The 14,312-nt window shown below is 50.5% G+C and overlaps 7 protein-coding genes across 7 annotated transcripts; 2 read left to right on the forward strand and 5 right to left on the reverse strand.

Moving 5' to 3' along the window:
- Positions 1-193: 193 nt before the first annotated feature.
- LTR84_012136 (uncharacterized protein) lies at positions 194-837 on the reverse strand (the record flags this gene model as incomplete). Its single annotated transcript, XM_064855660.1, has 2 exons — positions 194-343; positions 400-837. 2 exons carry the CDS (start codon positions 835-837, stop codon positions 194-196), a joined length of 588 nt encoding a protein of 195 aa, XP_064708320.1.
- Positions 838-2,313: 1,476 nt separating this feature from the next.
- Positions 2,314-4,020, reverse strand: LTR84_012137 (uncharacterized protein; the record flags this gene model as incomplete). The annotated part of the gene is made up of 1 exon (XM_064855661.1): positions 2,314-4,020. One exon carries the CDS (start codon positions 4,018-4,020, stop codon positions 2,314-2,316), a length of 1,707 nt encoding a protein of 568 aa, XP_064708321.1.
- Positions 4,021-4,387: 367 nt separating this feature from the next.
- On the reverse strand, positions 4,388-5,432 carry LTR84_012138 (uncharacterized protein; the record flags this gene model as incomplete). The annotated part of the gene is made up of 2 exons (XM_064855662.1): positions 4,388-4,712; positions 4,768-5,432. 2 exons carry the CDS (start codon positions 5,430-5,432, stop codon positions 4,388-4,390), a joined length of 990 nt encoding a protein of 329 aa, XP_064708322.1.
- A 1,211-nt stretch (positions 5,433-6,643) lies between these two features.
- LTR84_012139 (uncharacterized protein) lies at positions 6,644-8,356 on the forward strand (the record flags this gene model as incomplete). The annotated part of the gene is made up of 1 exon (XM_064855663.1): positions 6,644-8,356. The coding sequence occupies one exon, from the start codon at positions 6,644-6,646 to the stop codon at positions 8,354-8,356; it is 1,713 nt and encodes a 570-aa protein (XP_064708323.1).
- Positions 8,357-8,533: 177 nt separating this feature from the next.
- Positions 8,534-9,769, reverse strand: LTR84_012140 (uncharacterized protein; the record flags this gene model as incomplete). Its single annotated transcript, XM_064855664.1, has 1 exon — positions 8,534-9,769. One exon carries the CDS (start codon positions 9,767-9,769, stop codon positions 8,534-8,536), a length of 1,236 nt encoding a protein of 411 aa, XP_064708324.1.
- Positions 9,770-10,537: 768 nt separating this feature from the next.
- LTR84_012141 (uncharacterized protein) lies at positions 10,538-12,745 on the reverse strand (the record flags this gene model as incomplete). The annotated part of the gene is made up of 2 exons (XM_064855665.1): positions 10,538-12,588; positions 12,649-12,745. The coding sequence occupies 2 exons, from the start codon at positions 12,743-12,745 to the stop codon at positions 10,538-10,540; spliced, it is 2,148 nt and encodes a 715-aa protein (XP_064708325.1).
- Positions 12,746-13,169: 424 nt separating this feature from the next.
- Positions 13,170-14,066, forward strand: LTR84_012142 (uncharacterized protein; the record flags this gene model as incomplete). Its single annotated transcript, XM_064855666.1, has 1 exon — positions 13,170-14,066. One exon carries the CDS (start codon positions 13,170-13,172, stop codon positions 14,064-14,066), a length of 897 nt encoding a protein of 298 aa, XP_064708326.1.
- Positions 14,067-14,312: the final 246 nt, after the last annotated feature.

Raw genomic sequence — 14,312 nt, forward strand, 5'->3', positions numbered from 1 at the left:
AGGATTGCTCCTTTCTATCTATTTTCGGTCTACTCATGTCTATCGTAAACCCCAACGAACCAGAAAATAGTCTATCGTATCGAAATGAACACCAAGCAGGGCTTTCGTCCGTGGATATCCAGTCTTGGTCGTCTACAAGGTCCTTGCCCACCACCTTTGGAAGCCTCATGTTTGTGCACTTCGCGTCGAATACTCATAGCCCCATGAGATTGACAAGGACGCCCCAAGCCAGCCCAGCTAGATTTCCTACAAGCATACGCTGTTCAACAGGGACGACGACAAGGTTTAGCAAGGTAATGAAAGGCCAGAACTTGTAGCCGGCGAGTAACATTGTGGTGAAATCCTGTTGCAAAAAATCAGCTCAAGGTTCGACTCCATCTGGGGCCCACGATAACTCACTCTCTGGACGGCCGTGATGGCGGTATTCCAGCCAGCTCCTCTGATCAAGTTGATCAAGATGATGAACATGATTGTATTCAGCGTCGCGCCCACGGTCTGATCAAGCACGAACTTGGCGACGGTATTCTTGATTGAGAGTGTCTCCTTTCCCGTCGTATTCTTCTTCTCATCGATCTTGACATCGTCATCCTTCTTTTTGAGGGCCGCGGCATCGACGGGCTTCTTGCCCGAACTCGGAAAGTTCTCTTCCAAAGCCATCTGCCATTTGAAATTCGGAGGGGTTTGGATGATCGCGAGGATGATCATCTGGACGAATCCAACGAAATCGAACGAGGAATACACGTTCGATCGGTAGGCCGTCAGACCCTGCGCCAGGGTGTTGGACAGTCCCGACAAGGCGCCCGCTTGCATCGTCGCGGTAAGGAGAGGTGACGGCATCTTGAATCCGGCAGGACTTATTCTATAGAGGATAGATATAAAAGAAAGGATGCTGATAAAACTCGGAAGAGAACCCAAAGGATTCCTTGAGTGTTTGGGAGTTCACGTCGCAGGTAGTGCTTGGGGGGAGGGGGGGGGAATTCAGCGTTCACTCAGTAAGTCGCAGGGACAAAGAAGGAGAACACAGTCACCTCGAAGCGCGCGCTTCTGTGAGCCCTCTTAAAAGAAAGAGAGAGATCAGTCCTGCCACGTTGCAAGACGAACGGATGGAATCATTTCAAGCTGGTGCACCGAAAACACTGCGACCATTCGCTTGGAGGGGGAGAATCAGTGGTGAAAACAAAACAGCCTATTATTATTGGGGAAGTCCGGCCTGGTTTCCCGCTTTGTTGGGCACTGGACGTCGTTTGTTAGTCGAGTTACTTCGTATTTGGAGTGCCTGGTGGGGTGTCCGAGGGAGTCCGAGGGGTCCCTCGGGTCAACTAACTAGTTACTCATATGCTACCTAGGCAGTTAGGTGGGGGTTATGCTCGTAAGAGTCCAGGGCACAATAGGAGGGGAGGGGGGGGTGCTCCGCTAGGGCGATCAGGCTCCCAGTCAAGACATCAAAAACATTTCAAAAAGTAGTTACACTTCTCACTCTTGGTTGTCGCTTCTAGTGTGACATAATGGCTTGCATTGGAATTATCGTATGTGCGAGTGGCCTTGCGGCAAGGAGATGTAGCATCCTTGTGAGTTACCCAGGTAGTATCATTCGTTTACTTTTTCCCCATTGTTATCCAATATTTTCATCAAGTATTCCGTGTCCCGCACCTCCACGCCGTTTTAGACAATTCGTAAATCGTTGCTCGCAAGCGATAGACACAAGTACAGGTCTGGAAAGCGCCCTGATCCTGCAACGTCGCGATCCGATTCGCTCCGTCGTGTGTAGTGCTGTTCCAGAGGCTGGGGAACATTATGTCTGTGGTCTTCCAACATGGACTTTTTCGATGACCACCGAGTTGGTATACTTCAGCTACCTCTCTCTCCCAGATCTCGAGGTCCGTCCATGTCATTCTGAGTTCCTGAAATTTCCTCGCCAACACTTTCGTCGTCCCCCCAAGTCATGAAATCGTCGTCTTCGTTCAATCCGATACTTGGCGTCACCGCTGGCTTGTTCAAATTTCGGAACACTATCAGGAGGACGATGTAGGCGCAGCAATATTCCACCAACGATATGGTTCCTCCAGCTGGCGGCATCGTGATTGGGCTCTTGCTTGTCCCTGAATGCTCTTTATATAGGGCGATCCTGTCTGAGGAACGCGTGCACTCTGTCAACTGCCCCAAGGAGGGAGATTCTGGCCACTTTATAGTCGAGTTGTTTCACCCGTTTGGCGAGTGAGGGTCGTTTGCATTGGCTTATTGCGCATGAGACTCATTCTTGAGGGTAACGAGAAATGCTGTTTCCGATCGACTAATTCATGACTCGGTCCTTGTTTACTCCCGTGAAACAACAGGTGAGATGATTTCCTGTCCAACAGACCCAACAGCTGTTTGCGAACCACTGCTGGTTTCCTCGTCTTTCACCACCTCAGGAGCCGTCCAACCTGTACCTGCTTGAATTAAGAGCACGATAATCGCCAAGCAAGCACCAGCAATAAACATGGTTCGAAAGGCAGTCTCATAAGCAAGAAGTGCGACCTCTTTGTCAACACCTTCAAGGCTCTGGACTAACCTCGGCGTACCGATGAGTTGCCGGATAAGCTGACTCTTTCCAGTGAGCCCACGTTGTTTGAATTCATGCTTCAATGCGTGTTGTAATGTTCTGAGGAATAATCCACCAGAAATTGCGGCACCAAAAGACCCAGAGAGGCTTCGAAACATGGCGTTGAGTGGGATGACAATGAAATGTGTGGATGGAATCGTCAAGTGGAGGACGTGAGCGAGCGAGTAGTTGAGTAAACCTCCTGCGATGAGCCCGTTCACAAATATGGACAAGAGATATAACCACATGTTGGAAGCAGGCGTCGAAACCCAAGATACAGTGATCATCGACAGGATGAAAAGGAAGAAGCAGACAAGAGTCGAGATATAGAATGAGCCAGATCGCCGGATATGGAGTCCTCCTGCTAGTAGTCCACCGAGGGCAAATCCTAGATTTGTCGGAATTAGAGTAATTCCAGCTTTCTCTTGAGGCCAATTCCTCAGTGTGAGCACGTATGTAGGTGCGTAGAATAAGATGGACCATCGAGCCGTCATGATGCCAAGGGTTGCAAAGCTAGTCAACATATTGCCACGAGATCTGAGTACAGAAATCGGGACGATTGGGTATTGCGCCCAATTTGCCTCGACGAAGAGGAAGAGTGCCAAAGATGCGAGAGATAGAAAGATGGGAAACACCTGAATCTTGGTCGAGGACAAGCTGTACAACAGTAAGACCACTGAGGTGATGAGGGTGATGACTCCAAAGTAGTCTATCTGTGAGAGTTTCTCGCCTAATGTGCCACCGAAAGACGCTGTTTTGTTCGCTTTAATGTGTCGAGGAATTGCAAAGAAGGCTACGATGGCCGCCGTGAGTGTGAAAGGTATCTGAATCCAAAAGACGCCTCTCCACCCAATGCTCGGGATCGGCTCCAACACACCTGCTATGATGGCACCACAGGCAATGCCCGAGGTGTATCCTGTGTTCACAGCACCGAAGAACAAACCCCTCCTTCGTTGAGAAGTAAGCTCGGTAACAAGTATCAAAGCCACAGGGGTTACTGCAGCACTGCCGATGCCTGCCACCGCACGGCCAACAAGGAATGTGCTGAGCGATTCAGCTTGAGACGTGATCAATAAACCACATACATGGATGATGATTGACGCCAACAAGTAGACTGGTGCCGTGAAAATAGTAGATAGTCGACCCGCGACAGGTGTGATACTTGTGATGGCAATCAGATATGTCGATGAGAACCAGCTCACTTCGGTGAAAGCATCGAGATCAATTGCAATTGGAGATTGGATCGTAGTGATCAAAGACACATTGGAAGTAATGGCAAATATCAGTGTCCAAATGGAAAGGCATATCGCCGTCCCACGTAGCTTTGACAGTATCGGATCATTTCTCTTGGGCAGGAGAGGGTGTTGGTCGCCTTCAATTTCGATGTTTGATGAGGATGAGATAAGGGGTGTTGTTTCGGAGGTGGCCGCCACACTCATCTTGCAACTATCGAATGGTATCTATCTTGAAACAGCCAGCAAATGTTCAATGCCAAAGTATTAGGTATCACCATAGATATGAAAATCCAAATGATATTTCAAGAGAACAACCATAAAACAGGCAAGAAATTTACTAAGTTTGGATGGAGGGAGAAATCACGAAATGTACCTGACCGATGACAAATGTCGGCTAATCGTATCACCCGAGCTTTGAGCATTTCCGGCTGCCGTTCCGCCCAATAGCAAAGTGTGGCACTCCCCAGGGATTCTTATTGCGGCTTTAATAATGAATGACTATCGCGAGAGTTACTTTCTCGTCCCTGATGTACTTTGCCGCACGGTCATGACCCTTGGACTGATGTTCTGCTCATGCAGCACACTCAGCCTTGCGAGTGTCAAAGACCTCAAGAGCAGCCTCGGCAGCTTTGACTCCACTCAAGACCATGGCACCGAATGTTGGTCCCATACGGTTGGCGCCATCATATTCTGACAACTCCATTCCGCCAATGATGATTCCAGGAGAGACCTCTCGAGTGCCTTTAACAATGGCATCTTCTGCGCTGTTCATGTCGAGAGCACGCATGCCACCCAATTTCTCAATGGCGTTCATGCTCACAAGACGCTTAGCACAGAATGCGCCAAATGGTCCATCGTGACCAGTTGTGGAGATCACAAGCGGTGCATTGATGGTGCTAAGACATGTCAGCGTCGGGGCGCACAAGAGGGTAAACAAACAGAGTGTCTTACTTAGGATCCATACAACTGTGGTTATCATGATGCAGGGTGACGAGAGTCCAGTTCGTGACAACTCCGACAACACGAATACTTCCATCGGCTGTTGGACGAGTGATCAAATCTTCGACGCAAGTGGCATTGAACAATTTGACATTGGGGAGTGCAAGAACCTTACTCATGAGGGTGCTCATAAACAGTGCGGCATGCTTGACAACAACATAGTTCCCTTCGTCCTCATATGGGACACCAATGTCATTCAAAAATTCCTCCGCAGGCTTACGCAAGACCATGGCCGAGAAGAGTTGGCCTCCAAGCCAGCAGCCGCCACCAGGGGAGACCGAAGCTTCGATGATAGCAATCTTAAGGTCTGGTCGAGCCATTCCAAGAGTGTAAGCGGCGGAGAGACCACAAGAGCCAGCACCAACAATGACAATATCTGATTCAGCATAGTTGTCGAGGTCGGCAAAATATCGCTTGGTCATGGCACGAGATACTTGTGACTCTCGAATGGGAGCAAATGTGAAAGAATCCCATTTTCCACCAAAGTCGTCAAGAAGTTTGGTATAGCTGTCTTGGCCATTGGCAACAGGTTTCTTGATTTCTGGGAGGACATCTTTCAAGCCCTTAGTACTGGTAAAGCCATCAAACTCATTGAAGGTGGCAATTGGGGGAGACATGTTCAAGGTCCTGATAGTTTGTTAGGATACTGCTTGTGGCGTTAGGGAAAGAGTGAACAAGGCATGATCCTTCCGCTGGTATTATCCAGAGTCAAGTTCGACCGTATATCTCAGAACGCACTTCCTGATATCCAGGTTGCCATCTCCAATGTGAAATTGGTTGGATGACAAGCCTGGCAGAAGTGCGAACACCGGTTCATGCACGGACATAGATATGTCCGAATCATTTGGAAAGTACCTTGACCATGATATCTCCTAAGCAGACGACAGGATAACATGTTGTCCAACATCTTGTGGGTGAGCTTTACGTGGAAGGATCGCGCTTTCTACCTGCTATATGTTAGTGAGACTATACTTTTGTCCGTATGGAAGATTAGTCACTCTGTAAGAAAATCCGACTTGGATACAAGAACTTGAGAGGAGAAGATAAATAATTCCACAGTGGAAGGGTGAAAGAAGGCAGGATAGAGAGGATTCGGATTCTCAGAAAAGCCACGAAATATATACCTTGAAGCTCATGGAGGGGTGGAGGGGTAGCTTGAACCTTTGCGTGGGGTGGTTTCTCTTCTGGGAATGTTGATATCACTCCTTGGTGAAGAGCAAATCAATCGATACCGGAAAGTTCGGCTGGCAACGGAGTACCCATCTTGGAAATTGACGCAACAAATCAGTGAGCGATACTCACTCATTGATTGTCATCGACGATTGAACTCTCCCGAAATCCAGTCGGTACGTTGATGGATAGGGACATTATGGAATTCCAGTCGTGTAGGAGGTCCATCGGGCAATTGGATTGATGACATTCAATCGTCTCATGACCTCCTCGACTTCCATCATCTACTTGCTTCCCAGAAATTCCGAGTACTTCTTCAGAGGATAGGTCGTCCTGACCTCGAGCCCATGCAAAGAACTGGAACTCATATCATTGGACATGAAGAACCTCGTTGGAGAAAGAGCCCAAAATCTTCCAGGGGGCAGACCTCAGGCTGGGGCTTGGCATTGCGAATACTTGGACCCCTGACCGCTTGACAGCAACCACGCTTCACGCTTCTCCATTGACTGCCCATTATCCCTTCGAGCATCGAGAGTTAGACGGTCTTGTGGACAAGGAAATCCTAAGATTACGACCCACGGAAAACCTACAGGTATCAGGCATCGCCTCAATTCTCTTCAGGCTTGATTGTGCGTGGATATTTGTGCACTACCCAAAGATGTCTGCCTCAGGTGATGGAAAGTCACTGCTATCTCACCTGAACTACAAACCTGAAACCCTCAAATTTGGGACCAGCGGCCGTCGAGGTGAAGTCATCCATCTAACTCAACTCGAGATTTACATCAACGTCTCCTCAGAGATCCAATACCTCCAGTCCCTGCGAAAATCCGAAGGTGGTATTGAGGTCGGCGATGATTTCTACTATGCCCACGATCTTCGCCCCAGCTCAACTGCTTATGTCGAGAACCATCGAGGAGGGTTGTCTCAAGCCGTGGAAAAGGCAGTAATGGATGGAGGCATGCGTCCCATCAACCTCGGTTCCATTCCAACCCCTGCTCTCACATATTTCGCCCTGCAAAACGGTAAAGGCAGCATAATGGTCACCGGCAGCCACATTCCATTCGATCGGAATGGATATAAACTCAACACATCTAAAGGTGAGCTCTTGAAGAAGGATGAGAATCCTATCAACGATGCGGTCGAAATCACCCGTGCAAAGCTACTCTCACAGCCCTTCGCGGAATCCATCTTCGATCAAGATGGAATGTTGCGAGACGGGAAATCAGAACTCCTGTCAGTACAACCAGAAGGTCGAGCGGCCTACTTTCAGCGCTATCTCGAATTTTTCAAGGGCGAAACACTTCAGGGTCTGAAAGTACTGGCGTACCAGCATTCTGCAGTCGGCCGCGATCTGCTAGTTGAAATACTCGAAAACCTCGGCGCCGTTGTAACTCCTGCCGGTCGGAGCGACACCTTTGTACCAATTGACACAGAAGCCATCGACCAAGCACAACTCGACACAATCCAAGAGCTCTGCGATAAGGCAGGCGGGACCTTCGACGCCATTGTTTCGACGGACGGAGACAGCGATCGTCCCCTCCTCCTTGCGCCAGAGGGCAACAAACTTCGTTTCTTCGGTGGCGACATTCTCGGCATGATTGTCGCAGACTTTCTCAAAGCAGATTCAGTAGTAGTGCCTATCAGCACCAACGACGCAATCGACCGTGGACCTCTAGCCGGTGTCACGGAGCCCAAGACTAAAATCGGCAGCCCATACGTGATCGCAGGTATGCAGAACGTGTTGTCCAAAGGTCGCCAAAGTGTATGTGGGTGGGAAGCCAATGGTGGATTCTTGACTGGCTCTGACATCACGCGTAACGGCAACACACTGACTGCATTGCCAACCCGAGATGCCGTCCTCCCTATTCTCTCAGCCTTATTCGCCGCCCGCAGTCGTCAAGTCACGCTGCCAGAACTCTTCTCCACGCTCCCTGCGCGCTTCAGCAGGGCGGGGCTGCTCCGCAAATTCCCACGCGCCACAAGTCTCAAAATCATCGCAAAGTTCTCCCCTCCCGATCCGAGTATACAAGAGATCGCGTACGCGACCGACAAGATCACAGGCCACGATGCGGAAAACTCGCCACTCAGCCTCGCAGAGTCACAGGTCAAGCAGCTCGACGGTATTCGTCGAGAGCTCCAGACGGTCTTCTCGAGCAAAGCCGGCTTCACGCCCATTTCTCGGCTCAATTACACCGACGGCGTCCGCATCATCTTCTCGAATGGCGATGTCGCGCACTTTCGCCCTTCAGGCAACGCTGATGAATTACGAATTTATTCTGTCGCCGACACACTCGAGAGGGCGGATGCCGTCATAGCTGAGGGTGTAAGAGAACCTGATGGCCTGCTACGCAGCCTTGCGAGCTTGGTCTGATATCTATCAAAGTATGGCGCAGGAGTCAGTGCACAGTTTGGTCTCCAATCGTCTGTGTTGGGCGAGCAGCTAGCAGAATTACCATTGCACACCTGGGGTTAGGGAGCATTAACATTGATAGAGTAGAAAAAGCCCTGTATTTAGAGATCACACAAAACGCCCCTGACCCCATTGAACTCAAGTAGAACCATCCTCCCATTCATAAGCCGGAAGCGAAAAATCCACCCCGCCCTCGCCAGGAATCAATTTATACGCCTTGGTCGCCGCCACCGTCCAGATCAAGAAGTCTCTCAGCCGAATCGCCCAGGGACTCTGGGGGAATATAATTTGCGGATACCCTGGCGGGAGGTCCTCCATCTTGGCATACAGCTTGCGGAAGACACGCTCGTAACTCTCCAGCGCTTGCGGGATGTCGACATCACCGGTCGAGATCCTGGACAGCTCGCCCGCAAGGATGTACGCGCTGGAGATGGCCAGCGTGGTGCCGACGCCGAAGGTGGCGAAGGCGGCATCGCCGATGACCACGGCGCGGCCGCTGCCACCGGTCCATCGGGGCAGCTTGACCTGCGCGGCGCGCGTGAAGTAGAAATCGTCCGCTTGGTCCATGCCCTCGAGCACGCGCTTGGCCTGCCAGCCGAGGTTTTCGAAATACTCGCGCAGCTTCTCTTTCGTGGCCTCGGGTCCTTTCTCCATGGCTTCCTCGAAGACAGGGTCTCGTTGCGAGTGTGATGGCGTGGTGACGCATAGGTACACTCCCATGGTGGAGGTGTTGTTGTGCGGGCGGATCATGATGCACAGGCCCCGTGCAGGGTTGTAGATCTGCCATAGTTTTGGGTCGTCGGACTGCCGTGGAATACTGAAGAAGGCAATGTACTGGCCCAGGAACCTGTAGCAGCCTGTGAGTGTCGGCTCGTCGAGGATCATCGATCTCGTCGCTGCACTTGACCCATCCGCGGCGACGACCAGATCGAACGTATCCTTCAACCCGCTGGCGAAAGTGACATCGACATGTTTGTGGGTCTGCTGGAGGCTCGTGATACAGTCGCCGTATCTGTACTTGACGCTGCTCAGCTCCTCCGTGGCTTGGAGGAAGAGCTCCGATAAGTCCGCTCTGAGGATCTCATAGTCGGCCGTAAAGACGTCTCCCGCCTTGAAGCGCGCGAAGCTGCCCTTTCCCGATCGCCTAATCATGGTTGTGCCCTCCTCGGTGGTATGCCGGGTTTTGATGGCTTCCTCGAGCCCCATTTTCTTGACGATGTCGACCGCCGTGCCGCGGACATCGACGGACTGGCCCGTGATTCTTGGGATGGGTGATCTTTCGACTATCGTCGTGACTATGTCAAGTCGTGTGCGTGCAAGCCAGTATGCGAGACATGGCCCGGCGATGCCGCCACCTGAGATGAGAACTTTCATGATATGCGTGGACACTGTCGGCCTTTTGGCGTTCTAGAGAGAGGTCCATTCCCGACTTCCGTGCGTTTATATATCATATGTGCCTGGTTTCTAGACGACATGCACTTACCAGAGATTGCGTAGAGCAGGCAGCCACCGAGCATTGTGTACAGGGGGTCATTTACTTTCTACTCCTATCAAAAGTACCTGCTCACGTGTGGTAGCTAGAGGCTCGGGCTTTATGTTCTGCGAGATTTCGCGCACGAGAAATAACCCATCGAATCGGAGTGCTTCCGTCTTCCGAATATGTGCAGTACTCGAACTCTTTTGGGTCTTTATTTGAATGGTGACCTGACCAGGTAGCTAGTCTATCTCTCACGTATCCGTATATCCCAGCGTCGGACTTTTCTACAGTCCGGTGGTCCACATGCTCGAGACCACTACCCAAGGTTGCTACAATACTTTCGAAGATTCAATGATAATCACATTTACCTAACCTGAACAGGCAGCGTACACTTCAATTGTGGGGTATGCATGCCCAAGTCTATTCCAAGTCATACCAGGATACGGTGAGGTGTCCGTAGCCCATCTCAAGGCCGGCAAAATCTCAATCGACATGCATCAGGCTCTTCCGTCACCACTATACTTCCAGCGTTTCCTGAGGCCTCTTAAAAATACAAGGATATTTCATCATGCCGGATCTGAGGGCGCCCCGGAAGATCTCAAGTGGTCTAATTCATTTCAGTCATGCAAACTTGATACCGCAAGAAGAGGCTTGAATCATTTCTTTCACCGCAGAGCCTGGAATGCAGCGTTCAACATGTCATCACCGGCTTGGTCCATGCCTCGTTCAATCCTTCGTTCATTACTCATTCGTGTGGGCGCACTGCCAACACCAGGTTCTTTACCCTTTCTTTTTCGGGTGCTAGATATGACAGAATGGTGTGTCAGCGGATCGACTTCAGCAATATCGTGGTCCTCTTCAACAGCCCAAAATCCCATTGCGCGACTCAATAATGTCCCTGCAACGCCACCACCACCAGCGTCGCCACCAAGAACTCTCACAGCTTCGTGCAAAGCCATGACAGCTTCTCTGGTACGTCCGCCTATACTGAGTAGAACGAGGCCTCTGCTTGTGTGGATGCTGCCTATTAAGTTGCGATCATCATAGCCACTGGCGGCACTGCTGGGATTGGGACCAACCCCGGAACCACCAAGACTCATGTTGGCAAATGCTGACATGCCTCGGCTAGGCTCCAACGCTCCAGTTGCTGGAGCTGCACCTCCAGTGGTAGTTCTCAGACATTCGTCAAATTCTGCTAGAGCTTCTTCGAATTTGCCAAGCCGCCGCAGAGCATGTGCCAAATTTGCCCTAGTTGCAACCCAAGCTGTCATGTCACAGCCGAGATCTGAAGCGAGTTCCAAGGACTTGTGAAAGAGTTTGGCTGCTGCTGGTAGATTGGCCTGATGATAAAGAATCACGCCAATTTCGTTGAGAACCAAAGGATCACCTCCGACGCTACTACTGCTGTTTGAAATCCTCGTCCCAAGATCGTCTTCGGTTTCAGCTTTGATGGCACCACTGCTCATTTCAAACGCAGCAAGACAGTACTCCCAAGCCAACTGCATATTGTTCAGGGCGAGATGTTGCATTCCAAGAAATAGCTGAGGAAGATGACTACCCTGAAACAACCTCGCGGCAGTCGAATAGGCGGCAATGGCTTGATCATGTTCGCCTTCGGCGGCAAAGGTGTGGGCGAAACCAATCCAGGCTGGTGCCGAATGTGGATCCATTAAAGACGCTTTGGAGAAGAAACGGCGAGCTTCCGCTATCCTGAAAGTGGAAAGATAGTAAGTACCTATAGCAAGATAGGTATATGACTCATGTGGAGCATGTGTCGATAAAGTATGCGACAGGTGGAAGAGTGTATTATGAGAGCCAGTTTCGTAGAGGACTGCGAGGTGGAGAGGATACAGACGAGGACTGTGGCCGAGGGCAGCGTTGGTACCAGTCGACGCAGAATTGAGGGTAGAGGATGAATCTGATGTCTCCCGAGAGTTGAGGATATTGGTGGTGATGGCGAGGGCCTCGTAGAAGCGACACTGAGTATAGAGTGTCTCTGCCCTCGTCAGTAGCAAATCCGGATTCAAGGCAAGGTTATAGTGGGTAGAAAGAGTTTCGGTGGCGTTGGCCAAGGTTGCAGGCGAAGAGTATTTGGACAAGCGGGTGGTGTAGAGTAATTTGGTGAAGTGAGCGGCTTCCTGGGCCATGGACTGATCCTCAATACGTATTGAATCAAAATCCAACTCTTCTAGAAACGCTAGCTCTTCGGCAGGAGACATGAGAGAGTTCTTCATAAGTTGGTCGAATGCTTCAAAGCACTGTACATCGATACGAACGGCATCCTTGTAACAGTCTCTTGCACGATCGAAGGCATTCCGTTTCGCAAAGCAGAGACCACGCAGATAACACATGCCCGCTTGAAACTTGAGTTCCTTCTCAGATTCACGGTCGCGATCCCGCTCTTCACTCAGCTCAATCCTGTCTCTTGGAGCCTTTGCGCCTCGTTGGGTGACATTCCTCTGAGATCGACCATTGATGTGGGCCAATTTCCGTCGGGCATTGTGAGAGGTTGTAATTAGATGTATGGGGTTATCCTCGCCGAGAACTTCGAGAGCCTGATCATATCTGCCCTGTTTGATGTAGCAATGGGAAGCCAGATATCGACATGACAAGCTTCGAGCAATTAGATCTTTTCGAGAGAGGAGTGCAAGGGCACGGGTAAAGTTGTTATTTCCAAAATGGACCTGAGCCAGCCAGAAAGCGTCTGCGTCATTGTCTGAAGAAAAAGGGAGTGGATCAGCGGATGAGTGGGTGAAGAATAGGACTACTCACATACTGGTCAAAGCAAGCACCTTGTCTCCAATGTAGATGGCAGCATCATGCTGGCCCTTGTTGAGGGCGTCCTGTCTCCAGGTCCGCAGGTACTTGTCCATGATAGCGCAACTGCCCTTACCGGAGCCGGGAATGAAAGACCATGTTTCGTTGGGCGTATAGGGCTAGGCGAAAGAACGATACCAAGATGAGATGGTGGTGCAGTGCAGCAGTAGTGGGTGGCTACCAAATCCACCCTCATGAATTTGGTCAATGTTTACGACCATGATCCTTTCTTGAAGCGACACGTGAATATTTGCGTCATTTATGGTCATTTGAAACTGGTGCGCGGGGAAGCCACGAGGCGAAAATGAGAGTGGCAGGCGCGAGTCATGTATCTCATCTCGACTTTTGTCAGCCTTGAGCCTCCCTCTTAAATCTTTGTTTTCTGGGATTTGACCACCACAGGCATCGTCCCTACATCTTTTCCGTTGTCGAGAACAGCTATTTCGCTGCTCGCAGGCTTTCAGCTAACCCTCTTCCAACATGTCGGAACGTAAGGTACTGACCAAGTACTACCCGCCTGAATTCGATCCCTCGAAAATCGCCCGTACTCCGAAGCATCTCCGTCCCACCGGCCCAAAAACCATTCCAGTCCGCCTTATGGCTCCCTTCAGCATGAAATGTACCTCTTGTGGTGAATACATCTACAAAGGTCGGAAGTTCAACGCCCGAAAAGAGACCACTGAAGAAAAGTATCTCACCATTTCCATCTACCGCTTCTACATTCGCTGTACACGATGTAGTTCAGAAATCACTTTCAAAACAGACCCGAAGAACATGGATTACACTGCCGAAAGAGGCGCCAACAGGAATTTTGAATCCTGGCGTGATTCTACATCTGCCGAACTCAAAGAAACCGATGAGGAAAGGCTTGACAGACTGGAGAGGGAAGAGGCCGATGAAGCCGAAAACGCTGAAAGAAACGCCATGGAAGAGCTAGAGGAGAAAATGGAAGAAAGCAAACGAGAAATGCAAGTTGCGGATGCTCTCGACGAGATCATGCAAAGAAACGCTCGTATCGAGCGAGGCGAGAAGGGTGCCAAAGAAGAAGAGGCTCTCATCCAGACCCGGGAACTCCTAAATCAACAAAGGGAAGCTCAGGAACGTGCCGACGCCGACGCCGCTCGGGATGCCTTTCGAGCCATCAATGTAGCAAAGGCCAGGCAGGAGGAACGCTCTCTCGATAATGGACCCCAACCTGCTCCTGACAACGCAACACAGCCACCACCTCCATCCTTTGAGAGGACCAAAAAGATCAAAAAGCCACTCGTCCCTGGCTTGGTCCGGAAAGCTGAACAGCTCAAGACTTCATCACCACTGTCTATCGTTAGCACCCCTGCCGGGCTTGGACTTGGGGACTATGATTCAGATGACGACTGAATGGACGGACACTCTCTGGAAGTTCATTATCAGCTTTTCAATTCGGACTCGATCTTACCAGTCGCATAGGAGACCTTGAACTGAATGAAGGTAGAGGGACTGCATCAACAACCGGTCGAAACAGTGCTTGCCTGCTTGCTCGATCGATCAATCTCATTACATTATCAAGTTATTCAAATCTATATCGACTTTTGCGGCATCCCAAAGCCTTTTCCTAGGTTGGCCGGATTATACACAAACATTACC

The sequence above is a fragment of the Exophiala bonariae genome, assembly GCF_035927105.1.
Source record: "Exophiala bonariae strain CCFEE 5792 chromosome Unknown scaffold_7, whole genome shotgun sequence".
Classification (NCBI taxonomy): domain Eukaryota; kingdom Fungi; phylum Ascomycota; class Eurotiomycetes; order Chaetothyriales; family Herpotrichiellaceae; genus Exophiala; species Exophiala bonariae.